This window comes from Palaemon carinicauda, chromosome 18 (assembly GCF_036898095.1).
Source record: "Palaemon carinicauda isolate YSFRI2023 chromosome 18, ASM3689809v2, whole genome shotgun sequence".
Taxonomy (NCBI): Eukaryota; Metazoa; Arthropoda; class Malacostraca; order Decapoda; family Palaemonidae; genus Palaemon; species Palaemon carinicauda.
Genome location: NC_090742.1, coordinates 63,237,348 through 63,261,433, shown reverse-complemented (window position 1 = coordinate 63,261,433; position 24,086 = coordinate 63,237,348). Strand labels below are relative to the sequence as shown.

Genomic DNA, 24,086 nt, shown 5'->3' with positions numbered 1-24,086 from the left:
AGACAATTACAGGCTGGAACAAACTGCCACTGCAATAACAAGGACCAAAACCAAGATTATTTACAAACTTTACAGTAAAATTTACAAAAAAAAAAAAGGACAAAAGTTACTTTAAAATTTAAATCTGTTAGGGTTTCTAGTAGGTAGAAATTTTACTTTTACATGTCCTCTGACCACGCTAACCTTTCCTTATCTACCTGTCAAACTTCTTTAACTCTTATGTTGCTTCAAGTTCCCCCAATCATTCAAGAAAAAAACTCCTATGTGCCTGTCCGCTGCGAAGCCTAAAATGTCCACATACTTTACTCCAGTGGTCTGCTTAATTATTGTTAGCCGAGATCTTAAAAAAATTACAATTAAAAGCACAAACTTTCTTTGGTACGTTAAGTTCTTGTTGTTGATATAACTATTATAGGTAAGGAAAAAAGGAAATAAATAAACTACATGAAAAGTAATGAACAACTAGCGGGGGAACTCAGAGTGAAGACCTCCGCCACAGCAAGTTATTTCTATACCTTTTGTTCGACCTTGACATTCAGGAGATGGAATTGATGCCGCCAAGACAGTAGCCTATTAGAATCTTTGTTTAACGAATGTCTCATTTTCTTCAAGCATTTTAAGGCACATAGCATTTGCTCAATATCATCAGGTTATTTCTTAATTTTTGGTCAAAGGAATACCAATACTATATAACAGTGGGTATTAGTAAAATTATGCCCAACCCTAACTCAAACCTGTCAACCTGATTAAAGTCTGAATTGATATAAGCTTATCAAAAAAATTGACTTACAAACGCAATGCCTTTCTACGTTACCAACGACATATTTTAAAATGGAAACTTTCCTTTTCTGAAGACATCCTCAATAGTCTATATTTGTCTTCAGGATTTTTAATTTTTCTTTCCAATTATCCTATTTCCTTATGTACAATATAAAAGATAAATCTCCTATCCACATTCTCTAGGGCACTTAGCAGATTACAACATAATCACTGTAATTTTCATCATCTTTTGCTTTTTACAAAGTAAATCTATCCCGTCACTGAGACTGGAAATGTCTAAACGAGATCCTAGCATTTAATTCTTGATACCACAGCAACTATGTTACCTATTTTGTCTTAACTGCTATATAAAAAAAAAAACAAGTATCTTTGATACTATTTAAGCTTCCACTAATTTTCTCAAAATATGCCAGACAACTTTGAATCCTATCTCTATTATTTCTCAGTAGGTGTCATTTCTTTATAATCAATAAAAAACATACAATCTGGTATGTATGTACATAGTGTAAAGCATCACAAGACATATATAAAAAAAATAAAGAGCATATACCACACTGAATTATTTTGCCATAAGCATTGCCAAATTGGGCATTACTAACTTCACATTACAATTCCCTCAATTTTGCTTTATATCTTTCTTCAGAAAACCATTCTGGTGGTTTAGTCATTTTGTGCACTGAGAACAATTGCTGTCTAGACAATTTAACTTGATTAGTTCATATAGTTGTTATACTGAGCATTGCAATACCCCTATCTACAGCCGTAATAAACATAATAGCCAGATTACTTTGGCATCATAACTACACTTAACAATTTTACATCAAAATTTAACCAATTAGCATGACTTACCTAAAGAATTGATAACCAAATTAATAGTAAAAGATCTTTAAAACTGGGTGCTTTCTAATTTGATAAACATGGAGGTAAGAATATTGTTATGGGTTGCAGCTCAAATAAATCAATTTAAAACATAAGACAAGATGATATAAAAATTTTAAAGGAATGCTTGGCAAGTGTCTACTGTACTAATTCCAACAATCATTAAATAAAATTAAATTATACCAAGATCAAATTCATGTAATGACTCTTCTTTGAATGAAATTCAGCATTCTTTTACAAATACAAAAAAAATTTCTTTTCTAAAGTGGACCATATACATACATACATATACCAAGGCACTTCCCCCAATTTTGGGGGGTAGCCGACATCATCAAAGAAACAAAAACAAAAAGGGGACCTCTACTCTCTACTCTGGACCACATAGAGTACGAAAATTTAAACAAGTGGTAATAAAACTGTAGCTATCTACACCTAATATGGAAAACTAGTAGCCTAAGGTCCTTAACAATAGTATAAGTGAACTTCATAAATCTAAGTCTTATCATATTGGCTAAGTGAAGGGATATGAGGGCTTAGAGGGACTTCAAATACCAGGTAAGACATTTTACATACAGTACTTTTAAGTTAGGTAAAAATGCACCCTCCAAATCAAGTAATGGATCAAGGATTTGCCTTTGCAATAGAACCTCAGGATGGTTTTAAGTTTTAGATATTTCTTTCTTCTTCCTATGTGTCTGTCGATAATTTTCCATTCTAACCTTGCAATTATTGGGAGCCTTTGTAAAATGATGGACATGACCTTCCGCATGCATAGAACACCACCTAACCTAACCTGCAAGCCATGTCCTTACCTACTTACCGAGCTTACCTAAAGGGGGGAGGGGGCGCTACTGCCTCCCTACAACCCACATTACTGCCGTACTCTTAGCGATTGGGTTGAAAATAAGGGAGTTATTGGACATGGCTGGGAGCCTTTGTATATCAGCGATCAGTTTTTCCCTTGTGGATTAAAAATTGACATCAACTAAGCTCAACTTTCCCCCCTAACCTAACCTACAAGCCATGTCTAAAGGGGGGGCCCTGCGACCCCCCATACACTGCCGCATTCTAAGTTAACCATAATCATACATGTAAGTGGCCGCTATCATATATGCACCCCAAACATTGAAACCTAGTGTTCCCACTAACCTAACCATTTATTAGGAAATGTTGTCCTGACCGGAACTGTAATAATACCCCTACGATTAATAGCTCACCTGGATCAACCCCTTTAGATACAGTCTGGCCATTCACACCCTATTAGCAAAATCAGAAGTCTATCATAGAGCTTATGCTAACTGCATTTATACATAATATATGTGTATATACGTATATTATTTCCAGCGGTAAATAATGAGCTGTCACACCAGCTTTGAGCAATACAGTATTTACATCATAGCCTGAAGGCTTTAAAGACATATACATCAACTATGACATTCCAATGTATTTTTATGGCTAATATTTCAACACATTCATTTCTACAATGAATTATGATCAGTTTGTTCTTATACTTACATGATAAGCAGTCTTCAAATTAAAATTGTTTACGGAATCGTCACACCTTTGTGGGTGGTCGAACACGGTCAGGGTTGCCAGATTATTTCGACTGAATTATCGTATATGAGCCTTAAAATTGTCGTTTTTCAACCAAAATTATCGTACACAGTTTCAATATAATTATTAGGGTGTTACATGATTGACTTATTTCAAAATATTTTAGTATAATTGTTTAATTAAACCCACACACACCTACATTGTTTATACCTTAGGTATGTATCGTACATCGTACCGGACCCCAAATAATCGTACACGTACTATAATTATCGTACGAATGGCAACCCTGAACACGGTTGTAAACAAAAGAAATGTATTACCATACAAAATTACTAAATTGCTAAGTTAAGCATAATTCAGCAACTTCATTTCTACGCTGAAATATCGTGGTAAATTGTAGTAATATTCCTATGATAGTCTGTATTCTTATTTAGATATATAAGAATATCGTATTTAATAAATATACTAAGAAATATAGAGACTAATATATTAATTTTCCATATAAGGGAAAACAACTGATGTGAGTGGAATCTGGCATCACTAAAACTGGGATTGCGCACAGGTTATTTCTTTTTTTAATTATCTCTCTCTCTCTCTCTCTCTCTCTCTCTCTCTCTCTCTCTCTCTCTCTCTCTCTCTCTCTCTCTCTCTCTCTCTCTCTCTCTCTCTCATGATATGAGCGTTTGTATACGTCAAACTTCTTGATTATATTTACTCTACTTAACAAAACAATTATATCATGCTCAATAATGAATGATATGAGAGGTCTTCTTGATGAAGGAAAGTGTGGAATTTTGATTATATTAGATCTCAGTGCTGCCTTCGATACTGTTGTGCACGAGTATTTACTTGACGATTTAAAGTCCATTGGAGTGACTGAGGAAGCACTGAAATTTTTGCGAAGCTACTTAACGAACAGGAAGACTATAGTAGAAGTTTCTGGAAACCGATCTAGTGAGAGAATTCTTGTGAAAGGTGTACCACAGGGTAGTGTTCTGGGCTTTATCTTGTTCAACATATATACTATCGAGCTATCACATATCTTGAAAACACAAAATTGGGCTTTAAACTATATGCTGATGATACTCAGTTCTACCTTTCAATTTCAACAACACAAGATACAAAGAAGAAAATTGATGAGATAATGACTGAAATAAAAACATGGATCCAGAGGAAAAAGCTTAAATTAAATGATGATAAAACAGAATGTATGTTTTTTGCCACAAAGGTGGCTTTGAAGAATTACCAGTTATTTCAAAGTATAAAAAATTGGTGACGCTGATGTTAGGATTGTGCCTGTTGTGAAAAATTTGGGTGTACTGATAGTGAATACAGTGAAAGTGTGTAACTATCACCTGAGAAACATAGAATTTGTTAGAAAATATTTAACAGAGGGCAGTACAAAAATTTTAGTGATGAGTCACGTAATATCAAGGCTTGGTTATTGCAATTCTCTGTACTATAAATTGCCCAATACACTACTAAGAAAGCTTCAAAATTTGCAAAACCGGGCGGCTAGACTGATAAAAGGCATTGAATTTCGGGAGAGAATAACTCCTGCACTGATCGATCTACATTGGTTACCCGTTAAGGCTAGAATTGAACTTAAGATTTGTTTGTTGACTTACAAAGCACTTACAAGTGATAAGCCTAAATATCTTCGTGATTGCTTGTTCCCCTACCCTCAAGCTACTAGCGCTGCTGTAAGAGTTAGACATACTGATGACCCATATAGACTATTCGAAATTAGTGTGAATCATGTAATAGGAGGAAGAACTTTTTGTTAAGCTGCACCGAGACTCTTCAACGACCTCCCACTTGATGTCAAGAATGTGGCAGCTTTCAAGAAAAACCTGAAGACTTATCTCTTTGGAAAGTGTTATAATAGTGATCAGAAAACTATTAAGCCTGAATGCAAATGCTGGCAAAATAAATGAAAAAAATACAGAGCAAAATATAAACTGGAAAGAAATTATTTTCACACATCAAGGCCCGCCTGAACAGACTCTTAGTGTCTGATGGAGGGCGAGAAATAAACCCCTAAAAGTAAAAGTAAGTAAAGTAGAAGTTCTTAAACAGTGACTTAGATATTTCGATTCAGTTATAGAACTTTAAAATGGAATCATTATTCTGTGAAGGCCTGTTCAGCGAGTTTTCGGCCTAATTTACTTCATCCACATAAATGTGTAGACAATTTGAACTAAAATAAATAGAAAAAAAGTTTTCAATAAAGGTATTAAACGGGATGCAATACTTGAAAATTATTTGTTAAATGGCTAGTTTTATATATATATATATATATATATATATATATATATATATATATATATATATATATATATATATATATATATATATATATACAGTATATATATACAGTATATATATATACAGTATATATATATATATATATATATATATATATATATATATATATATATATATATATATATATATATATATATATATATATACACACACTTTTAACAGCCAGAGCAATACAGTGTTCCTTGCAGGTACCAGATTTACCAAAACCAAATAGGAGTTTTCACAAAAAATATGAAGAACATAGAAACACAGTAAAAGTACAATAACAATATTGAAAATGACGTCTGAACATTAACGATTTTGTTGTATATATTTTTTGTGGTGTTACAGTTCTTTCTCTATTGTTTGCCCTGATGTAATTAATCAATGATTCGGCAGTAACAACTAATGCAATAATCCTTTTATGTTAAATCGGATGTACTATCATCTATAAATCATAAATCATTTGTCATATTATGGTGCCAATTAGACAAGTCAATTATGGGGAAGGTCTACAAGGGGCAAGAGTTGATCTTTACAACTCTGAAGAGACAAGAACTTAAGAAGACGAATTTAAATACAAAAAAAAAAAAAAAGATAGAAAATAATCAAGAATAGCAAAAATGTGGCAGCTTTCAAGAAAAACCTGAAGACTTATCTTTTTAGAAAGTGTTATAATAGTGACCTGAAAACTATTAAGCCTGAATACAAAACTGATAACGATACAGAGCAAAACATTAACTGGAAAGAAATTATTTTCACACACCAAGGCCCGCCTGTACAGACCTTTAGTGTCTGATGGAGGGCGAGAAATAAACCCGCAAAAAGTAAAAAGAAAAAAAAAAGTAAAGAAAAACCCGAAAAGAAGAATAATCTCTATAAGAGGGAAATAACAGAAAAATCTAGTAAGAGCAATAGATCATATTGATAACCTAGAAAATAATTTTAAAAAAATGAAAATACTCTTTTCCCTCGAAAGTGTGTTAAATCACAACGCAGAAAAGTAAATTGTGTGTGTGTGTGTGTGTGTGTGTGTGTGTGTGTAAACATGTGATATTCACTGAAAAAATGGTACATGTAAATTATGGAGAGAGATTCCTAAGACATTACATATAGCCTACCTATTAGGAAAGTTTTGAGCTACATGTTTGATATTGTACGAACAGTTACAAAAAATATAATCACACAGTAGCATAACAAATCTCAATTATCATTTAAAGAACGATATTAAACAGCGTTGGAAAGTGGAAGGTTTATAATGTATGGTCAAAATATTAACTTTTAGGTAGAATAAACATAATAACTAAATAATCAACACATTCTAAAATATTTAGGACTTACCGCTACCATTTTTACGACTTTAACGAACATTGCTACTCATGGTGAGCACGCAAGTTATATTGCTTAATAGGCCTACCCCTCTTCTTGCAGCTCTTTAGCATTTTAGGATAAGGCCTCATGTTTGCAACTTTTTTTATGCTAGTTTAATGTATATAACAAATCAATGACACTAAAAGACAAATAATTATTAAAGATTCTTTAGTGTATGTGCATGTAGGTGCTATCCCTCCATGGCATACAGATTGTAAGATATTATTATTATTATTATTATTATTATTATTATTATTATTATTATTATTATTATTATTATTATTATTATTATTATTATTAGCCAAGCTACGACCCTAGTTGGAAAAGCAAGATGCTCTAAGCCCAAGGGTTCCAATAGGGAAAAATAGCTCAGTGAGGAAAGGAAATAAGGAAATAAATAAATGATGAGAATAAATTAACAATATATCATTCTAAAAACAGTAACAGCGTCAAAACAGATATGTCATATATAAACTATAAAAAGACTCATGTCAGCCTGGTCTACATAAAAACATTTGCTCCAACTTTGAACTTTTGAAATCCTACTGATTCAACTATACCCGATTAGGAAGATCATTCCACAACTTGGTCACAGCTGGAATAAAACTTCTAGAATACTGTGTAGTATTGAGCCTCATGATGGAGAAGGCCTGGCTATTAGAATTAACTGACTGCCTAGTATTACGAACAGGATAGAATTGTCCAAATACCAAAATAACAAAAGGAAATTAATGTATATAGATTAGAAAACAAATCTAAGCATCATTCTGTACCGAAAATCCATTTTAAAGTTGAGGCACTATATAAAAGATAGAGTTCATCTATTACATGCTCAAAAGATGAAAAATAGTAATAGTAACAGACACTCCAAAATCAAACCACTGTTCTCTAGTCATGAATAGTGCCATAGTCTCTGTACTATGGCCTAGAGTTCTCTTGTTTGAGGGTACGCTCAGTCATACTATTCTATCTTATATTTCTTCCTCTTGTTTTTTATGCTTATATATGAAAGATTTATTTTAATGCTGCAGCTGTTCTCGATATTTTACTTAAATTGTTCATTACTTCTCTTGTAGTTTATTCATTTCCTTTCCTCGCTAAGCTATTTTTCCCTGTTGGAGCCCTTCGGTTTATAGCATCCTGATTTCTAAATAGGGTTGTAGCTTTGCTAATAATAATAATAATAATAATAATAATAATAATAATAATAATAATAATAATAATAATAATAATAATAATAATAATAATTGTGGAGCGGCCTATATGAGCCGTTACATATGCAATGCATCCCTAAGCAATGGTAAACACAGGGCTGCCATTCGTACGATAATTATCATACATGTACAATTATTTTAGGTCCAGTACGATGTACGATACATACCTTAGGTATATACAAATGTATGTGTTTAATTAAATAATTATAATAAAATATTTTGAAAAGTCAATCATGTAACTCCTTAATAATTATATTGAAACTGTGTACGATAAATTTGGTTGAAAAACGACAATTTTAAGGCTCATGTACGATAATCCAGTCTAAATAATCTGGCAACCCTGGGTAAACATCTATCCCTAAAATCTACTACAGTCTCGGCATAAGAAGAACGCCAATTTCGTGACATAGCATTTTGAAGGCTCGGCATTTTACAGTTTGGTATTATACGGTGCACTTATCCCATCAAAAATGGTAATATAATGTTCTTATTAGTAGTTAACATATAATAGTAAATTTTATTACACTAGTTTATATGTTAGCAATTCAGATATTGCTGTAGGAGAAGGTAAATCCTTCACCTACGTCCGGAACCTCATGCCTCTTCATACGGCTTTCTTTATTTTACTTATGGTGTTATTATAGTTACGTACGGGGAAAGATTTATTATTAAAAAGCAGCATTTTCCTATTGAAAAACAACTGTTTTCTGGATGCATGTATGAAAGTGGCCACTGTATGTTAAATGGTAGCTGACTTAGAATACGGCAGTGTAAGTGGGGTTGCAAGAGGTCGTTATCCCCTCATCCACTTAGGTAAGTAGGGGGGTGTATGTGCGATAGCGGCCACCTGTATGTATGGTAAAGTTTATGTCTAATAAAGAATACGGCAGTGTCAGGCACGGCGGGGAGGTAAGTAGGTAAGGACACGGCTTGTAGGTTAGGTTATAGGGAAAAGTTTAAGTTAATGGATGTCCATTTTTAATCAACACAAGAAGAACTGGCCACTGATATACAAAGGCTCCCCGTTTTCTTCGAAAATGACACATTTTTACTGCTAATAAATACTTAGTGAAATGTATATTTCAATAATACCTGTTTTAGTGAGTATGTAGTGGGGACCAAAGTAGTCGAATTGGTTGTACTGTTTGTTTGCCGTTGAAATGAAGGTCAAATTCGGTTAAAGACCGCAAATAAGTATTGAGTGAAATATATATTTCAATTATACCTGTTTTAGTGAGTGTGTAGTGGGGAACGAAGTATTTGAACTTGTTGTTCTGCTAGTTTACCGTTGAAATGAAGGTCAAATTCATTTAAATCATGTTATTTACTACTGGAAAAATTATGTTCTGTTCAAAATGTTGTCCCGTCCGTAAAGATAATTTTACCGATTATTTTGTGTGGGAGGCTAGTTGTGGGACCATGAAGGCGTAAAGCTTTGTTACTTGGCTATAAGCTAGAATACATTATTTCTAAATTATTTTATTTTTTACCCCTTGTTATTGGTTATTGGTAAATATTAACGCTAACACCGGCCACGGACACTTAAGATAATTTTTCATATCCTCTCATTGGCTAAGCTCTTTCTTGTAAGGATATGGCACCTAGGTTAGGTTAGGGGTTTTATTTTATATTTTTATTATTTTCCTCAAGGTATTTTAATTAGAATGTTTAAATCATTAAAAGTACATTCGTTTACCTGTCATAACCATTAATCGCTGAGTAATAATAACCAAGGTAATCAAATTCTAAGTTTGCATAATTGATAATTAATGCCAAAATACTATCGCACGAGGCTAACGCTTGTAATGAAACATGTTCCATGAGCCAGAACATAGAAGCAGTGAGATAATGTTTAATTGTAAGCAAAGCGAGTACATGCCTGAGCAAAATCCAATAAATCATTAGCTTAATTAAGTAAGGCAGTATTTGTAATACGATGAACACATACGAACAACTCCATAGAAAACGGAATGGAAAGTCATGTTTTTTATGCTTGTCTTGGCTAACTAAAGCTCCACTCTTTTGACAGTGTTTCGTTACTAGTACAGTACTGTACTCAGTTTTAGGTTTTAAGTTTTAGGTTTTATTGTAGTTACGGAAAGGGAAGAGTTTTCTACTAAAAAAACATTTTTTTTCGTTTAGAAAACGCCCGTTTTCTTTGAAAATGACACTTATTTTCACTACAAATAAATACTTATGAAATATATATATACCTATATCCGTCGATAATGGGGAACCTCCAGTGGGAACCCAGGAGTTTGGGTGGGGAAACCATACTGGGAAAACAGTACTATATATATTGGTAAAACAAACATTTTCTTCTCTGTACATTATTTTCTTGAACGTTTTTTATTACGATTACTGATTTTTTATGATGATGACTGGTGGAAACAACAAACTTTATAAAAGTTAATTTGAATATCATGTAATTATACTGGTACAATGTATATTTTAATGTTTTTTTTTTTTAATGTAGTTTAATTATAGAACAGTGGAGTATTAGTTAGGTCATTGAAACTCATGTAATTGAATAGATCTTTACAAATACACTATTTTGAATCCCATAAACTACTGGCAGAAACCTCTATCAATGAAGTTACAGAATTTAATAAGAAAATACTGGTTTTGCTCCTTTCATCATCATGGTACAGGCCACAGGACAGGAGCCTCCTTCCATCCAGTAATTCAGAAAAAACACTGCTTCTGTCCTAAGTTACTTGTTCAAACAGAATGAATGTCCCAATGTTTATTTCTTGAACCTGTTTTTTATTTTCAACATTGGAATGTGCAATATAATCATAGCGCTTATTTTATTTATCATGTTAATAATAAAAGATAAGGGTAGAAACATGCTTTTGGTATGTTTAGTGTGTTCATTGGAAATGGAAGCAAAGTCCAAGTTCAAACAGATGCTGGAGCATGAAGTGATAACTCACCCCTTTTTTAAGTGTGTATTCATACCTTTAAGTTTATATAATTAATAAATAATGCCAAAATACCAGCCCATTGAGCTAACGCACATAGCGAAACATGTTCCGCTTGCCAAAACATAGGAGAAGTGAGATACTTAATCGCAACCGAAGCGAGCATAAGGCAGAGCCAAAACCAGTATGTCATTAGCTCAATTAATCAAGGAAGTATTTGTAGTATGATGAACACTACTACAAATGACTCCACAAGAAATTAGATGGAAAAAAAATTGTTTTCCATGCATCTGGAAGTCCTGGCAAAGAAAAGATCCAATGTTTCATTACTATTACTCGATTTTAATTATTACGATAACTGGCAGGAATAACAAAGTTTAAAAAGGTTAATTTGAATATCACCACAATTAGACTACTACACTAAATTTTAAGATGTTTTGAATGTAATTGTTGACGGTATCAAGTGCAAAACCATAGCTTTTCGGTAATGGTAATTGACCCACCATAACTCAGAAACTATGGATATCCACCAGAAATCATTATCAAAAACATTCGAAACTCCTATAATTACACCATATTGGCATTGTAAAAGCTGTAAAAACTATTGTTAAAATATGAAAATTTACCAGAACTCTTGGGTTAGGTGGTGTTCTTTTATGTTTCCCTTTTTAAGTGTTGTTTGTTCCTACACTTGATACAAACCCTCATTCTTTACTATAGGAGATATTCTAGCGCGAGCTGGAAAATACGGCAGAAAAACCTTAACAAGGTCGATAACGACCGGGCAGGTAATTACCCACCTGTTAGTGGTGGCGGGACCACCGGTCAGTAGCTGCTGTTTACCTTCAATTGAATTCTAGCCGTCGCAGTGGTAACACCGCTGCTCCTGCTTTTATTTGACTGGCAGACTAGCCTCTCTTTTTTTTGTTTTTTTTATTAATCCTTTTTCTTTTTCTTTGTTAGAGTGAGGTCCTCTATTAGGAGGAAGTGTTACTGGCACCTTTATGTCGCCGCTGGAGGTGGATCCTCTTTCCCTATGCCGTCGAAGGTAAGGAGTCACGGACCTCTTCTTCGGCCTCTTGATCTCTCCCTTCAAACTCTTCCTCTCTTCCTTGCCTGCCTCCCTCCGAGGGGAAGTCCAGGAAGAGTGGCACCATTGTTTTAACCCCCATTCCTCTTGTTCAGGCGGATCACGTTGCCTCCCCCAGTGGGGCAATACTTTCTGCCAACGAGAATAACTCTGTTACTGCTTCCATTCCAGATCTTGTACGAGCGGTATGGCCTGCCTTTGGACCTCCTGGTTCCCCTTCGGGGTAAGTTTAGAACCAGTTCCTTGCGGGCAAGGTAGTGCCTCAGGTCCCTACTGTTTTGGAACCCCCGGGAGTTCCGAACCTTGCTTACCTTCCATCAACTCAGTCTGCGCCCACGGAAGTTTTGGTGTAGTTAGTAACTTCAGCTCCTGCGGCGCCTACTTCGCACTCCGTTGCGCATCTACAAATTACAACGTCGCGAGCGCAAACATTGCAGTACCTCCTCCTCCTCCTCCTCCTCCTCCTCCTCCTCCTCCTCCTCCTCCTCCTCCTCCTCCTCCTCCTCCTCCTCCTCGCCCTCTTTAGAGGCTAGGAGGGAGAGAGAGAAAAGGAAAAGGAGAGCTCTCTCTCCTTCGCCCAGACGTTCTCGCCGGAGACACAGGTGACATAGGAAGAGACATTATCGTTCTCGCTCTTCCTCGCCTTCTATCTCTTCACGAGATGTCTCGCCGTAGGACGATAAGCGCTCTCGTCACTAACATAAGAAGATCGCTTCCTCCTCGTCATCGCCCTCTTCGGAGGTCAGGAGGGAGAGAGAGAAGAGGAAAAGGAGAGCCAGCGCGCCTTCACCTAGATGTTCTTGCCGAAGAGACAGGCGATATAGGAAGAGACATCATCGTTCTCGCCTTCTGTCTCTCCTTGAGACTATAAGCGCTCTTGGCACAAACCTAAGAAGAACGCTCCCTCTCGTCATCGTTCTGCCTCACTGTCGTCTTTCTCTTGCGAGGGATCATCTAAGATGCCAGGAGAGCAGCCAAGGGCAAAGCACGTCCTGACCTCGAACCCTCTTCTTCACATAATAGTTTGAGGGTCTCCGTTTGCTCTAGAAAAGTCAGAAAGAGCGTTTCTCCTCGCTTTCACTCGTTATCTTCAGGGAAGATCTCTCTTACCTTCGACTTCTTGATCTCTGACCCTTTGGGATCTCGTGACAAGGAAACTTCGGTTTCCTGGTGCGCTATCCTTTCTTTTTCTCGCAACTCAAGTTGCTGAAACCTCGGGCTCTTGTGCTTTTAGTCACTCTGACACTTCGGTGTCTCGTGACAAGGGAAACTTCCGTTTCCCGTCGCTCTGGCCCTTCGTGTTCTCGCAACACAACCTCTAGGGACATACACGATCACGCTGAACCTTCTGGTTCTCGTGAAACAAGTCACCAAAAGTTTTACTCTTATGACAGAGAGTCTTCGGACTCTTGTCGCGTGGAGTGTTCGCATACGCTCAACCAACACGGCGCCCCTGACCATCAAGAGTTTTACTCTTAAGGCAGAGTCTTCAGACTCCGCTTACGGAAGGTGTTCGCACGCAATTAGCGCTACACATGCAAATCTCCGGTCATACACTCGCGGGGTCAATCCCTCGCTCTCTTGTTTCAGACAGGTTAACCTCCCCAGTTCCTTTGCTCCCTAAGGAGTTAAGGATTACGGGTCTCTCGGAAACCTCGGAAGATGATGCAGGGGTTCGGCCCTTCTTCTCTTCTGTTGAGAGCAGAAGAAAATGGGGAAATGTGTTAGAGAGGCCAAAAAAAGAAAATACCCAGATAGCAGCGACGTAGAACACAATGCTGATCGCTTCGGCCGCTCTGTTCGTTATCCTGCGCTTCATGTGGCAGCTCATGAGCTGCCCATGTTATGAGGTAGCATTCGTTGGGAAACATAGATTGGTGCCAGGAGGTTTGCCTCCAGGGGTTAGAGAACCTCCCCTTACGAGGGAGTGATAAGCTTCCTCGGAATTAAGCTGCGTGAGAGAACCATCCCCCTTCCAAAGGATAGCTTCCCCACTTCAGGCATTCAGCAACCTTCCCTCCTTCGTGAAGAGTTGCGAACATCTTGACGAGTTTTACCTCTGCTATCTCGTTCCCGAAGACTATGCTTTCTCCCCTTGAGCTGGAGAAAAGGCTTGTTCCTCCTTCGAGGGGAACTTCTCCCTCATTCGTGAGAGAGATTATTACGCTTACACTTTTTTCCCACAAGAGCTGGGAGAAAGCTTGACTCAGGCGATGTCCTCCTTCGGGAGAACTTCTCTCTCGTTCACGAGAAGGAGATTATTACGCCTACGTTTTTTCCATAAAACTCGGAAAAAACTTGTCTTAGGCGATGTCCTCCTTCGGGAGAACTTCTCTCTCGTTCGCTAGAGAGAGATTATTACGCCTATGTTTTTTTTCCCATTGAACTGGGAGAAAGCTTGTCTTAGGCGATGTCCTCCTTTGGGAGGACTTCTCTTTTGTTCACGAGAGGGAGATTATTATGCCTTCGTTTTTCTCATAGAACTGGGAGAAAACTTGTCTTAGGCGATGTCCTCCTATAGTAAAGAATGAGGGTTTGTATCAAGTGTAGGAACAAATGACAAACTTATAATAGAGTTTATATTTTTCCTAACATACAAACCCGAATTCTTTACACAAATGTTCCCTCCATCACCGTCCCCAAGGATAGTCCTAGCTAGAATCCGATTGAAGGTAAACAGCAGCTACCGACCGGCGGTCCCCCCACCACTAACAGGCGGGTAATTACCGACCCGGTTGTTAACGACCTTGTTAAGGTTTTTCTGCCGTATTTTCACGCTCACGCTAGAATTTCTCCTATAGTAAAGAATTCGGGTTTGTATGTTAGGAAAAATACAAACTCTCCTATAAGTTTGTCATTTTTCAGTCAACTTGGAATTTTATACCTTGTCTATCCCAACAAACTACAAAGGCTCCAAGATAAGTTTTGGGGTGAATGTAGTTTGTTGGAATAGGGTAAGCTAAGAATACAATAGTCTATTGGGAAGTCCCACCCAGTATACCGAGTAGGTAAGGATAAGGCTCTTAGGTTAGGTTAGGTTAGGTGGTGGTGGTCTGCAATTTCAGACAGAATTTCATGCCTCGAAAACTATGTTTCATCAGGGACACAAGCAATACAAACTATCTCCAAGTTCTTTATGTCCATTTAACAACTGATGTTATTCCTCATTACAGAGCATTTTGAATTATAATGGCGGTTGTGTTGTGGCCATGAGTGGAAAGAATTGTGCAGCCATAGCCTGCGATCTTCGGTTTGGTATTCAAGGACAGACCATATCTAAAGATTGGGAGGTAAGTTGCTTTAAGTCATCCAATTCATGACTATTTTGCTTTGGACAGTTATTATTATTATTACAAGCGGATAAAATGTAAATATTTCTCTGGCGACCATTGTCTATAGTTCACATTACAGTGCTGTTTTAAAAGGTACAATACAGATTTGTTAATTCACCAGCTGTATGGTTTGATAGGATTATTCTCTAGTGAGTCTTATGTTGGTCCTTTGTTAAGTATAGCTTTGAAATTACATTCTCATTTGATGAAAAATTATTTTCAAGCTTTTAGTTATTCTGAAATACAGTATCTCATGAGTGCTATACCTTATTCGAATGTACCTGTGGCATGTACGCAACAAACAGTGTTTGAATTTTGTTTACAGAAAGTTTTTGAAGTTGGACCAAATTTGTACATCGGATTGCCAGGATTAACAACTGATACCCAAACAGTGCTGCAGAGACTCAAGTTTCGCATCAAGATGTACGAAATGAGGTAAGAGAACCTTCGCACAGGAAACTAAGTGATTAATATTAACTGGTTAATTAAAAAAAAGAAAGATTTATGTAATTCAGATGCTATATCAATTGTAGTTAAGAATTTGTAGTGTATATTACAGAGTCCCTGGTTAGGCTGGAGGAACGTAGAGAGTAGAGGTCCCCTTCTTTGTTTTTGTTTTTTTCATTGTTGATGTCGGCTACCCCTCAAAATTGGGGAAGTGCCTTTGGTATATGGATGGATTACAGATTGATTGATTGATTTTTTTTTTTAATTAAATTGATTTGAATTGGCATAAGCACGTGATAGCCTACGAAAGTTTAGGAGGGGAAAGCCAAATAGGTGACATCCTGATTAGAGGAGTTGAAAAAATCAATGTGATGATGGAAAGGCATAAGTAAAATGTTTTTTTCCCGACACAATATACAAACCTTCCGCTCTTTAATATAGCGTTGTCATTTTGGCGGAGCTGAAATAATAATGATATGTTAAAGAGCCACAGGTTTGTATGCTAGGGAAAATACAAATTACAGTACTCCCAAATTTATCATATTAAATATTGAAATTATTTTGAATACTCTATTCCTTTTCAGAGAGGGTCGTCGTGTGAAGCCAAAAACCTTGATGGCTATGGTACAAAATATGCTATACGAGAGGAGATTTGGTCCTTATTTTGTTGAGCCAGTCATTGCAGCTGTAGATCCTACAACTAAGGAGCCATACATTTGTGCTCTTGATTTGATTGGGTGCGAATGTGAACCAGAAGATTTTGTTGTAGCAGGAACTTGCTCAGAATCACTTTATGGTATGTGATGTTTATTACTGTTTACTCCTACACAAATACAAATCTTCTCCTTTTAATGGGAGATTGATTCAAGCTCAGTTAGAACTCTGCAGTAAAAATAGAGAGGTGTTGGCAGTAGTCATATCTCCACAAAAGAATCTGCTTACGAAATTTTCATGTGCGAAACATGATGCGAATATTTTTCCGACTCGCATTGTAAAAAATGTTTCACGATGAAAAGAGATTTGCCAGACAGGCCGAGAATAGAATAGTCACCCATTATAAAATTTGATGAAAACTGGTTGTTTACTCAATATTGATGGGAAGCAAGTAAATGATGGCACAAAAGACTTAATTGTAGAGCCTCTTCCTCGATGAATTATGCGTGCATTAAAGAATTGACTAGAGAATTGGGAACACGACGCCAAAGCGTCAACTGTACGTGCTCTGATCATGGCTCTTGCACAAATTTGTTATTTGATTGAATACCATGAGAAATGGGTTATCAGGATCACCCAATAGATAGATAGATAGACAAATAGATTACGCACTGCCTTAAAACAGATGGTTGTTAATGATTTCACTGCATTGAAGTGCGCATTATGATTTTTGGTTAAGTTGAAATATGGATAAATAGATAACTTTGTAAACAAATTATAATTGAGAACTAGTTACCTTCAAATTCCCTGGGCTTTATACTTACTTCAAACATTCCAACAAAAGGATACACTCATAATCATACTCTTGCCCCTATTTGCACCCGAAACCGATGTTCAATATTCTTAATTTAGATAATTCATTTTGGCTGACAGTAGTTAGTCATTTTTCAGCTCTGGTAAGTGATATTTCTAGGTCCAAGCATAGCTATTTCTGGAATTTAGCCAGCCAGCCATCTTGGTAATAGGGACTTCCACCCGTTTAAGAATGAGTCTTCTTAACTCTTTTCCCCCCGGGCTATTTGGAACTTTCCAGCCCTTAACCCCCAGGGGTTATTTTTTTTCAAGCACATTTTGCAGTATATTTGTTTAAAATTGCTCTAACAGCCTTAATTTTCATCATAGAGAGGTCAGGTTGGTCTCATTCTATTTGAAAATGCCTGAAGTTTCTCAAAAAAATTATCAAAATTATGAAAAAAAAAATGTAAATAGCAGTGTTTTGCAAGGACGTACCGGTACGTCCATGGGGGTAAAGGGATGAGTTTTGTGAAACGTACCAGTACGTCCATTGGGTGTAAAAGGGTTACTATATTAAAGTACGAAGGTTTATATTCATGTAAGTGCAAATCACAAATTATAAAGCAATTTGTATTTTTCCTAAGTATGCAAACCTGAGTCATTTAATTTGAACTTGCTTTCACCCCCCCCCCCCCCCCCCCCCCCCCCGAAAGTCCGATGCAATCAAAGTGACTGTTTATTGAACAGGTAGAAGCTCCTCCACCGAACGGTAAGTACAGACTACTGCTGACACCCTGTTATGAAGTTTTTAACTGCCGAGTTCTAGCTGCCCTTGAATCAATCGCCTATTAACCCTTTTACCCCCGGGCTTTAGAGACTTGTTTTAATCCCTTTTTTTCAAGCACATTTTGCAGTATATTTTTTTAAATTGCTCTAACAGCCTTAATTTTTATCATAGAGAGGTCAGGTTGGTCTCATTCTCTTGGAAAATGCCTGAAGTTTCTCAAAAAATTATCAAAAATATACAAAAAAAAAAAAATGTAAATATAGTAGCAGTTTTTTGCAAGAACGTACCAGTACGTCCATTGGGGTAAAGGGATGAGTTATGTGAAACGTACCAGTACGTCCTTTTGGGGGTAAAAGGGTTAAAGAACTTGGGTTTGTATAGTTAGGAAAAATAAAAACAACTTTTAAAGTATTTTGTTTAGATAAAAGTAGAGTGTAAAGTAATAGTTTAACTGAATAAAAAAGTATCATTTTCTTTGGTAAAACATTTGTAGATTATAGTTACATTATTCTCGCATAGATGTATAGTATGATATTAGTAGCCATGGCCTGACATTGACCTCTCTATATGCTAAGGGAACTGATGATGATACCGGTGCTGTCAAATTTTTTCAACAACCAAGATTCTTCGTATATGATTATAATTTAACACAAGGGTTTATATTTCTTGTAATTGTTTATTGTGGCAAAGTGAAGCACACAAAAGTCAAACCATGTGTTTTATATGAAATATGAATAATTATTACACATTCAAGCACGATTAAGTCTTATCTCATACAGGTCTGATTCACGCTGTTTTGCTTATTAGATATTTATCTTAAACAAATAAGCACAATTAAGTTCTATGAATCAGGATTATAATATGTGAACATTTATGTAATAAGGGTGCATTTATAAGAGCAGTTGGTAAACTGAATTATTATCTTTAGAAGGTAATGGAATGAAGGTCACCTAATTTAAACCATTTTTACAGGTATGTGTGAAACAACTTGGCGTGAAGACTTGGGACCAGAGGAGTTATTTGAATGTATTAGTCAGTCTCTCCTTAACGCAGTCGATCGGGATGCTTTGTCCGGTTGGGGTGCTGTTGTTCATGTCCTGTAAGTACTGAATGTTAAGCTGTATCTTTTGTGCATTAGAGACTTGTTTTAACCCTTTTACCCCCAGGTTATTTGGAAATTTCCAACCCTTAACCCCCAGGGGTTATTTTTTTTCAAGCACATTTTGCAGTATATTTTTTTCAAATTGTTCTAACAGCCTTAATTTTTGTCATAGAGAGGTCAGGTTGGTCTCATTCTCTTGGAAAATGCCTGAAGTTTCTCAAAAAATTATCAAAAATATGCAAAAAAAAAAATTCAAATAGCAGTTTTTTGCAAGGACGTACCGGTACATCCATGGGGGTAAAGGGATGAGTTTTGTGAAACGTACCAGTACGTCCTTTGGGGGTAAAAGGGTTATTGAAACTTGTGGAATTTATATAATAAGCATTTTTAAATGAAATCTGGACATGAAATCCATGTAAGTAATAAAATACAATATTTCATTTTACAGTTGTTTGAATGCAAAGAGTTCTGTATGAGAAAGTATTTGTACCAAATTTGATGTATGGATCAGAGTTGTGGGTAATGAAAGTGATGGAAAGACAGAAATTGAATGTGTTCGAGATGAAGCGTCTGAGGAGTATGGCTGGTGTGTCTTGATTAGATAGGGTTAGGAACGAAGAAGTGATGGTGAGAACAGGTTTAAGAAGTTAATTAGCAGCTAGATTGGATATGAATGTGTTGAGGTGTGCTGCTTCCTCTGGTCGCCTTGGTGACCGCTGAGGTAGCGGCAGTGGGGGATTCGGTATAGGAAGCTTCATTTGTGGTGGATAACGGGAGGGGTGGCTGTGGTAACCTAGCAGTACCAGCCAAACTGTTGAATCCCTCGTCAGGCTGGGAGGAGCGAAGAGAAGTTTTTTCTTTTTCTTTTGTAAGATTGTTAGTTATATTATTATTTTTTTTTTTTGTAAGATTGATAGTTATTATCTCTGAATAACTTTATACTCTTACTATCCCACAATATTAAAGGTCATAACTATGTTTCACATTAATTGACTAGATGATCTCGTTATTCATATTAAGAAAACTAATTTTCTTGACATAGTTTACATTTTACTTTTGGTTTTCTAAATTTACAAGAGTAATGCTTATTCAATTTGTTACTACACAAATTCAAACCTTCATCCCCTTATAAGAAGGAGTATGCTTTCATCGAAATTAGGTATGACTCAAAACTTGAAATTAGGTGTTGGTAGTTGTGGCCGGATTGGTAACGTCTCTGTCTGGTGTTTGCCAGACGGGGGTTTGAGTCTTGCTCAGACTCGTTAGTGCCATTAGTGTATGCAACCTTACCATCCTTGTGAGCTAAGGTTGGGGGAGCCTATAGGTCTATCTGCCGAGTCATCAGCAGCCACTGTCTGACCCTCCCTGGTCCTAGCTTGGGTGGAGAGGAGGCTTGGGTGCTAATCATATAATATATGGTCAGTCTCTAGGGCATTGTCCTGATTGCTAGGGCAATGTCACTGTCCCTTGCCTCTGCCATTCATGAGCGACCTTTAAACCTGGAGGGTAATGGGTAAGCCCCCCGACCCATCTTAGCACTGAGCTCTCACTGTTTTCAGCTGCCTTATGGTAAGAAGAAACAATGTGCAGTGGTTTCCTGATAACTGGAACTGTGCAACAGTTTTCTGTGCAAACCTGCGAATATCCACATTCTTGTTTTCTCATTATTCACTCTGTAGAGTGGCCTTTTGATGACAACACAGTTATCCTAAGGAAGTTGGCATTCCTTATACCTCGCCCTGCTCATTCTGAAGAAGCTTTTGCTGATCCCAAAAGGAAATAAGGACTTATCACTTGGTTTTGCTCTCTTCATAGAGTTCCTGTGGTATCTTCCTCCTCCTGAATGTTGCCATCAGCCTGTATGACCCTGTAGAAGGCAAGCATAGAGTTCTTCCTCCTCCTATGCCTCATCTTTGTTAGATTGCCTTTGCTGCAACTTCTTGAAGTACAGAAAGACTGATTGATAGGATTTGCTTCGACGCAACGTGCGCCATTTCTCTCCCTGTGAAAGAGACTGTTTGGTACCAGGAATCTCCCTTCTTGAAGTGAGTACTGAAAAGTACATATCGCAAGGAGCGGTACTTTCCAGTAACATACCGAGCTCTTAGTAGTACATAATACGGATGTTCATACGCCTGCTACCAGTGCCTGGTTTTGTATGAGCCAATCCCTGGTAGTAATTTAGCCCATCACCTACCTCATCTTCAGGTTGTTACGATGTTGACATGAGTCATTTCTTTTGCTCATGTACAGGAGCGAATTACCTTGATATCTCCAAGGGAAGTAAGTCAGCTAATTTGATTAGTGGGACTCTTATGGATGTCTGCTTTTTAATCATGTAGGATCAAATTAAATTTTCAAAGTAACTTTTATTATTATGCTAACCTGAGTCTTCCAGTTACACATCATGCCTTATCCACCCTGCAAATCCTATAGTCAATTTTTTTTAGCGAAGCAGATTTGCACCGACTCGCGGTGGTGCCCTTTTAGCTCGGAAAAAGTTTGAGCGCTGATTGGTTGGCCAAGATAATTCTAACCAATCAACGATCAGGAAACTTTTCCGAGCTAAAAGGGCACCACTGCAAGTCTGTGCAAATCTGCCTCGCTAAAAGAAATGGACTATAGGTTTAAGGTCAAAGTGAGAGCCCAGTGGCCTGTTGAGTGGGCGGGGCTTGTCCACCATCCTCCAGGCAACTACTATCACCTCGTTATAAATTTTAACAATTTTAACCAGGCTCCAAGAAAACATACTCCTATTACAGGTCTTAGGTTTGTATAGATAGGAAAACCAAATTACTTTAGAAATTTGTGAAATTATATTAAGATTTTTTCAAAATTGACTGCTGAATGGCCCACTTTTAACATTAGGTCAAAAGATCTACATTTTGTCACCCTCATAAACTAACTGCCTCATAAACTAACTGCCTAAGTCATTTTCTCCACTTATTGGGAAATCCAAAAAAAAACCTTCTCATTTCCTAATTCTTTATATCATTTTCTTGATCTTCAATCCACAAATTCTTACAGAAGAATTTGTGAATTAGAATTTGTTAATTGAAGATCAATACAATGATATAAAGAATTAGGAAATGAGAAGGTTTTTTTTATTTCCCAACAAGTGGAGAAAATGACTGAGGCATTTAGTTTTATGAGGGTGACAATTTCCTGTTTGTATTAATTTCTTATTTACTTCACATCTTACCAAAGATGTGTAGCCAAATTTACTGGCTGTTTTTTCTTTTTAAATACTTAGTTCTTTGGAAAGTGTCCGAAGATTTAAATTGACATCCTCTGAGGATTTTAAATTGTCTTCCATTTTCATTTACAGTGAACAAGATAAAGTGACCACACGCTACCTCAAGACCAGATGCGACTAATATTTTTACCTTAAGGTATGGACGTGTAAGGTCTCATTAATAATATTTCTTGTCCTTTGGTTTTTCCACTTTATTTTTACCAGAAAGCCATGTTTTTATATACAGTACTGATATTTGTATGTATAACAGTTTAGTGCAATAATTGAGATTTTTATAAGGTCTAGTATGTCTAGATTATGAGAAGCTTTATGATTAGTACTAAGTATATTTGTATGCATACTAAATATGTCAGAAAATTAAGTAAAGCAAGTAGAATTTAGAAAAAAAAAGTAATACAATAAGATAATGGAATTTGAGGCCATAGTTTCAGAAATTCTCTTATAGCACATAATATTGTATTAATTTTGTCTTTAATGTAAATTTTCAATGCTTGCAGTTGGAAGCCTATGGTGAACAGCAGAGTTCAAAATTCAAGTACTGTAAAACCTAAAACATTTGTAAGGATCATGCCATTTACAGAAGAGTTTTACAAGAACAAAATGCAGACCCCATTTTCAAAATACAGTAACTTATATCAGCTGTATTTGAGAGGACTAATTTGTTATTTAAGGTATCAGTTATAGTCTTTAATGGTGAAAAGAAATGGAAATAAATTTTTGACATTGAATTTGTTTTTCTTTAATAGAGTACTTTCTTTCCTGCTCCTCTGATTATCATTCCAGTAGGAATCATCGGTTGCTGGTGATGGCGCGGAAAAGGATATCAAAGGATATCACTTCCCATTTCATTGGAATGTCATATTTTTTATAACATTGACTAAAGAAATTTGCATTTACAGAAAATTAAATAGTTTTGTATCAACAGAAATTTAACATTGACGTAATTAACATATGAATAGAAAATACAATCTCGTTAGCCTTCAATGTTTAATTAAAAGAGTTTAAATTCTACAATAGGATTGTTCTGTGACTAGATGTATTAACTTCAAGTACAGTAGGTACAAAGATATATTAATTAACAATTTCTTCTGAGATTTATCAATTTTTTTTCCTTTTTAAAGCTTAAGATTTACCCTCAGATGGAAAATGCTAATTGCACAAATGCCATATCATGTGAATATGATTAACTAGTGTACTAATAATATGCAACAAGTAACAACCCTTAAAATATATTTCATATATGAGTTCCTAGTTCTAACTTTACATGGTGTCAACTACGATACTGTACAACATTTGTGTACATATGTATCCATATATACACAGCTAGAATCTTAAAAAGACACATTATGGTTATTTACAAAGTACCGAACAGTGTATTGCTCATGAAAGATATGAATTCAGTATAAAAGAAGATTAATTTCATTATGTACAACGTATATACAAATCTCATAAATGCATGCATGGCTCTTAATTCATGAATGCCAATAGTACGTATATTGAAACAGAGGCAAAGATTATAATTGAATATTATAATACTGTCTTCACAGAAACTTTGACAGTCTGCAAGCTTAAGCCCATTCCTTTCACCGTATAA

At 36.2% G+C, this 24,086-nt stretch overlaps 2 protein-coding genes across 2 annotated transcripts in view; one reads left to right on the top strand and one right to left on the bottom strand.

Moving 5' to 3' along the window:
- LOC137657855 (protein dispatched-like) overlaps nucleotides 1–3,298 on the bottom strand; it is a 112,742-nt gene extending 109,444 nt beyond the window's left edge. Inside the window, exons 1-2 of the mRNA XM_068392452.1 lie at nucleotides 3,175–3,298; nucleotides 1–29 (exon numbers count right to left, since the gene is read on the bottom strand). The exon at nucleotides 1–29 is cut by the window's left edge and continues 29 nt beyond it. The gene's annotated coding sequence lies outside the window, so the exon portion shown is untranslated. The remainder of the gene's footprint in view (nucleotides 30–3,174) is intronic.
- Nucleotides 3,299–8,444: 5,146 nt separating this feature from the next.
- On the top strand, nucleotides 8,445–23,220 carry Prosbeta3 (proteasome subunit beta type-3). The gene is made up of 7 exons (XM_068392451.1): nucleotides 8,445–8,578; nucleotides 15,293–15,409; nucleotides 15,777–15,886; nucleotides 16,483–16,694; nucleotides 19,107–19,233; nucleotides 22,565–22,628; nucleotides 22,990–23,220. Exons 1-6 carry the CDS (start codon nucleotides 8,576–8,578, stop codon nucleotides 22,611–22,613), a joined length of 618 nt encoding a protein of 205 aa, XP_068248552.1. The 5' UTR covers nucleotides 8,445–8,575; the 3' UTR covers nucleotides 22,614–22,628; nucleotides 22,990–23,220.
- The last annotated feature ends 866 nt before the right edge of the window (nucleotides 23,221–24,086 follow it).